This window comes from Buceros rhinoceros, unplaced genomic scaffold (assembly GCF_000710305.1).
Source record: "Buceros rhinoceros silvestris isolate BGI_N320 unplaced genomic scaffold, ASM71030v1 scaffold6872, whole genome shotgun sequence".
Taxonomy (NCBI): domain Eukaryota; kingdom Metazoa; phylum Chordata; class Aves; order Bucerotiformes; family Bucerotidae; genus Buceros; species Buceros rhinoceros.
In genome coordinates, this window is record NW_010400604.1 from 82,194 (window position 1) to 88,092 (window position 5,899).

At 37.1% G+C, this 5,899-nt stretch overlaps 1 protein-coding gene across 1 annotated transcript in view; it reads left to right on the plus strand.

The window, feature by feature from the left end:
- The first annotated feature begins 4,119 nt into the window (after window positions 1-4,119).
- NOX3 (NADPH oxidase 3) overlaps window positions 4,120-5,899 on the plus strand; it is a 39,079-nt gene continuing 37,299 nt past the window's right edge. Inside the window, exons 1-3 of the mRNA XM_010131932.1 lie at window positions 4,120-4,164; window positions 4,831-4,926; window positions 5,132-5,242. Of these exons, the coding sequence (XP_010130234.1) occupies window positions 4,120-4,164; window positions 4,831-4,926; window positions 5,132-5,242 (252 nt within the window). The remainder of the gene's footprint in view (window positions 4,165-4,830; window positions 4,927-5,131; window positions 5,243-5,899) is intronic.

Genomic DNA, 5,899 nt, shown 5'->3' on the forward strand with positions numbered 1-5,899 from the left:
ATCTTAAAGGTTTTTTCCAATCAAAATGTTTCTACGATTCTACGATTTTGTTGTTGTTGTTCAAGCCCAGTGTGGGGGGCAAGATTTTTAATATTTTATTAAAAAATAAACACATTATTACTGAAAAAAAGCTGTAAATGAGAAGCCAGATGCCCTTGAAGTCTCAGTACTCAGTCAGAACTCTCCCCCAAACTGCTCATTCTTTTTTTTTAACGTCATAAATTTTAGAACATTCCGATGATTTTTGAATCTTTGGCACGGGCAAGGACGATACTACATTAGTCTTTTAGAGCTTTAGGGATTTTTTGAATATTCTCAAACTGCAAAACAGTTCCCCTATCCATAATGTGAGTACAGTTCATAAAAAAAAAAAAATCCATTAACATTAATGAGGTAGTAAAATAAAAAAAAAACTATTAAAAAATCTCTAAAAATTACACGGCTGTTTTTCTGCTAGTAGTCACTCAGCTGCTCTTTATAGAAATTCAGTCATTTTCTTTTACAAAGCTAGAATCAGAGCACTGAGGAACAATATAAGCTGAACCTTGGCCTCTGTTCCTCCAGAATTGTCTTTAAAAGAAAGAAAGAGGGAAGAAAAGGAGAAGGTTTGCACTCTAATCAGATTCAACAGCTTCTCTCTCCACAAAAGTTGAATGGTTTATCAAATAATACTGTGCAGCTTTTTCATCCATTCAACAGAGGCAAATCTACTTCTCACTTCTTAAACATTATCAGGAAACATGATGTAGAAATAATATAAAAATTAGGGAACAAGCAGTGCCACCATTTTGTATGGTCTAAATCAAAGTGCACACCCTGATATAATAAACAATTAAATGGCTGATTAATGTCAGATGGTCTGCAAAATGAAAGAACTCAGATCCTCTAGATCACTTTTTTACCTATATCCATTTTTATATGTAGAAAAGTGAAGCTTATTGAGCTCATCCAGGTTACTAGGAGACATAAAGTCAAGAACACAGGAAAACGACAAAAGAGCTAGGGGAGAGTTTGGAGTCAAATGAAGTGATTTTGCCTTTGAGAAACAAAGCATGCATATCTAATAGTAAAATCGGGATAGCCTAGCAAAATGAAATATATATATAGGGATATGTATACAGTCTCATGCTAATAACTAATTTGTCTTGTAAAGGGTAAGCACTGTTGAAAGTACTTTAAAAAATTACTAACAACCTCAGCTAGAGCTTGCTGTCGAATAGAACAGAACTAACTGCGATTGAGATCTGTAGAAGTAATTGATACAAACATTGACATTAATGCTGAGATACTTACATGGAAGAATTCAGCACCTCATAAACCTCTTTCCATGCAAAAACTGACCTTTTAAGCTAATAACAGCGTTGCCTGTCTCTTGCATGAGAATGCAGAATGCCCATCACTGCCTTTTCCCCAGCTGCCAGAACAAATCCCTTTTAATCCTTATTCTACATCCTTTTTTTAGGACAGTTGAAGCTCATGATAATGATAAAATAATAACAAAATGGGATACAGTTAGTTCTTTAACCAAAATAATGTCCTTTCCTGAGTCTTGTCTAAATAGTTTGTGCTAGAAATTGGCTGAGATCACTGAAAATCAGTGTAACAAAATGATGATGATGACCACTTACCTTGTAGAAAATGAAGCAATAAAGAGCTTTTGTGCTACCTTTATGTTTTTATTGATAGATACCATACTGCAGACCACACACATTACTGTTACATATATGAGAAAAAACATAGCTGTATCAACAGACAAAAAATAAAGTGTAGTTGATTTATTGGCTCCTTTAAGAGGACTGGCATCTGGACCACATGCACTTCAAAGTCAAATGCTGTACTGAAATTTGTGCTGCTTTGAAGTACAGCTGCTGATCCAGACAAATTTTGGAGCCTAAACCAGCATATGAATCTGCTGCACTCTGAAAAAAAATCTATTTCAGATGCCAGTTTTGACTCATTTTAGAAAATTACTGTCTGGATCGGCTGAACTTCAAAGCAGAACATCGCAATGCAGCATTTCCCTTTGAAGTGCAGCTAATCCAGATAGTGGGTTTTTTCTTCCTCCCTCCTTATTTTTTAAGTAGTTAAAATTGGCATCTGACCTTACCAGTATTTCTCCTCACCCTCTGCATATTCTTCTTTCCTTCTCCCTTACTTCCTCTTCTTTTGACCTCTGAAAAATACAGCAACACTCACTATCTTCTTAGCTCCTGCATTACCCAAGCTCCTATAAAAAGTGTGGTTGTGGCAATAGCGTATATCAAGTCACATGATGGACAGTGGCCAATTACTGCACATGGCTTGTCATAAAGTTTCTTAATAAATAATGCTTTATTTTATCATCCAAGAAAAATAAAGCTCAAAATAAATCCCTTGTAAACACTTATATTCAGAGTACTCATAACCACATATTCATGGCTCTGCTAATTCATATTAATGGTCATTATCAGTGGTTTAAAAAGTAGCTGAGCCTAATAATATTTCGACTTCAAGAAATTTTAAGCTGTTTTGCCACATAAAGGTCTCCTCTTCAGCCAAGTCAGCAAGGCCCTATGAAAATGGTTTCACTGTGGAAGGAACAAAATTACTACAGGCAGAGTTTGCACAGCTTCTGGCAAGGGTAGCCAAGAGTAAATGTAGAGTGGGCACCAGGACACGACAAAAGAGGAGATAAGTTCTGGCTGGCCAGGAGGACCTTCCTGCAGTGGAGTGGACAAGGTTTCAAAGCAATCTCTTCCTTACCCTAATTATTGTTGGTTCCATAATGTAAGGGAGGCCAAAGGAGAGGGATTTCCTCCTGGAGAAGTGCAGAAAAGTCAATACCATTCTTCTTAGTAAAGGCAAATCAGAAAACGTGTTCCTGACATTGAATATAATCACAGTGCTGTCTGTCCAAATAACCACCTACTAAAGAAAAGTCTTGAACAGACTAAAAGCATTCTCTGTTACACTGGCGTGTCAAAAGGTTTTGATCTGGCTGAGAGGTACTGAATCCTGCTGACTCATTTTTGCAGGTGGCTTGTTAGATCCTTAGAGGAGTAAGGCTCTGACGAGGAGGCTGAACAGTCCTCAGGACCAACTGAGAGGAACAGGAACATCTGATTTTATAATTAATACCAAATTCTTAAAAAAATGGGTAAGCTCCAGCCCTGGACAGTGTTTGTGGATTGTATTTGGAAGAGGCTTATGTTTCCTGAGTACCTTAAGTCCTGCCAAAGCAATGTCACTTTGCAGGCAAAATGTGGGAGCAGGATCTGGAGCACATGGAGAGCCACAGCCCCTGCCAGGCTGCTCAAGCCACATGCACAAGTAAAAGACGTTTTTTTCCTAATCCGTCTGTGCTCAGACCTCTGAAATAGGGATCCTCTCCTCACCTTACAGGTCATGGGTGAAGGCAGCCAATGTTTGTGGGACTTGACAGAGAACCCCAGGAGGAAAGTAATTGTTACTCCTCTCCTAGCAGGGAAGGGAGGAAGTACAATTTGTGCCCTTACACCAAACAATGTGTATAGAAGAAATAGAAAGTAACTGCTTATTTTACTACTGCTGCCAACTGAATGAAAAACTGTAATGTATTTTAACACGGCCATAATCTATATTCACAAGAAATCCAGACTGTTGTTAGAGGAGCATCCTTTATTCTGACAGTTCCCAACTTCTGACTGAGTGACTTTGCCACTCGTGAGATCTTCTAGCAATGCTCTTGTCTTATATACACATAAAGGATGCTCGCATTTACTACTAAGTTAAAAGACAAATCATAAAGAAATGTTGTCCTCCGTTCAAACTGCAAAGACGAAGGAAAAAACCCCACCCAAATAAATGCTAGTACAAGAGGATGATTTAATGACAGCATCTCTCATTCGCTGAGAAATAACTTTGGAGGGGAAAAGGACTGGACAATGACCAGCATTTTATTTACACAGGTTATGAGACATTTCACTTGGGCGATCTGTTCTTGTCAGGCAGTCCTTAATTAGAAAATTCCTAGAGAGAGCTCCTGCTCTAAAATCTAAAGACAAAAGGAGTTAGTAGAAAAGCCTGAGGAATGGACAGAGAACTCAGGTTACACTGGAAGGCAAGAGTCAGCTGCTGCTAGCACAGGGAGAGGCACTCAGGATGGGATGCTGGATTTTGAATGAAAAACTTTCAGTGCTGTTATTAGTGAGTATTTCTAGCCTTAAAAAAATCTAATTGGATATATATAAATATTTTAAGCTTTTTTAAAAGACATTTTATAGTTTGCTTACTGTAATACCCCCAAGCTTAACGTAAAATGTGCTATAAAATATTCAGCAGCCTTTTTATAACTAGCCTTAAAAACAATTTAAAGTCTTACTATTGTATTTTTAATTATTTTAAGTCTGTGTACCTCAGATAAAGGGAATAGGGGTTTGCAATTGTTAATGAAATTATATTCTGAATTCTTTTTAGAGACTTTGGTGAATTGTGTATATGGGGCAGAGAAAGGAATTTCCTCAGCTCCTAACTGATCCATTTCTGGAATTCTTTAATTTTAGTTTTTACTGACTTTTTTTTTTTTTTTGATCAGACTAAACACTGTGTTTCAGATCAAGTTTGCCATCACCCAGTAAATATCATCTATATCCTCTGTTGGGGATGTGGGGATAGGGTTGTAATCCTGCACTTGCTAAAAGACACCCTCATTCCAGCAGGCATTTGCAATTTCTATCTTCTGTGATCAAGAGCTGCCTTGCATCCTGATTTTGAAGTAACTTTCAAATACTTTAAAAAATATAACCATAACACCTTTATATGAATTCAAAAATACTGTAAGCGTCACTAATCTGCAGCCTGTCTGCTTTGTAGCTGGTATGGCTGGGACTGAATTTCTATTTGTTTATTGATACCTTCCACTGGTACGAAGATGAAGATGCTTACATTTATACAAGGATTATGCTGGGAGTAAGTACAAGTTTGATTGTTAAAGGGCTCCACAAGAAGAATGTATGTATAGTCTGATTCTATTTACATCCTTCATAATACTATTTTTGATGCTTCAACAGTAATTTTCCCATATAAAACTATTATGTTAATATAGGATTTTCTTCCTTTTGCTGTTCCTATATCAAGCTTGTAATTTAATTTCTTTATACTGTTGTATATACAGTCAACCCTGGCTTGGGCAAGAGCTTCTGCGACGTGTCTTAATTTTAACTGCATGCTAATCCTGTTACCAGTCAGTAGAAACCTTATTTCATTCTTAAGAGGAGCAAGCATTGTAAGTACCATTTCTCAAATAGCCATATTATCCTCCCTTTTTTATTTCCATATTTCAGTAGTACTATCCATATCAAACATTTTCCAAGGAATTTTAATTTTTGATAGAGAAGTCTGTGCACTATTGCCTAGTTATTACCATTTAAATTGTCAGTATTCATGACTGAAGAGAAACAAATGGCTTGTTTAACACAGTGCTTTAAATGCAACACTGATTTTGGCAGCTGCTACATAGCATGGTGTCATGAAGTGAAAAGTGAGGAGTTACAAAAAAGGGACATAATAATGCAACTTGGCCAAATGGAGAAAATACAAATCCATCATGTGTATTCTGTGTAGCTGCAAAGTGAAATTTGGAGGGAGAAATTGTACAGATAGATAGAACTGTCATAAGGAAAATAAGGAACATGTCTAAACCCTTCTGCCTGAGTGGCCACCATGCAGGTCTTCCTTTCCTGCAAACGCAGTTTTTGTAATGGAGTGGTCATCTGCTCAGAGGCATTTACGTTAACCTTGGCATCATACATAGGAAGTACTTAAGGCTTTAGCTCCACTAACTATAGCTTCAAGTTGCAGTGAACTATTACAGACAAAGCAATTCCAATACCACATGTTTGGGTAAAAAAATCGCTGATCACTTCATGCCTCCAAGTACAGC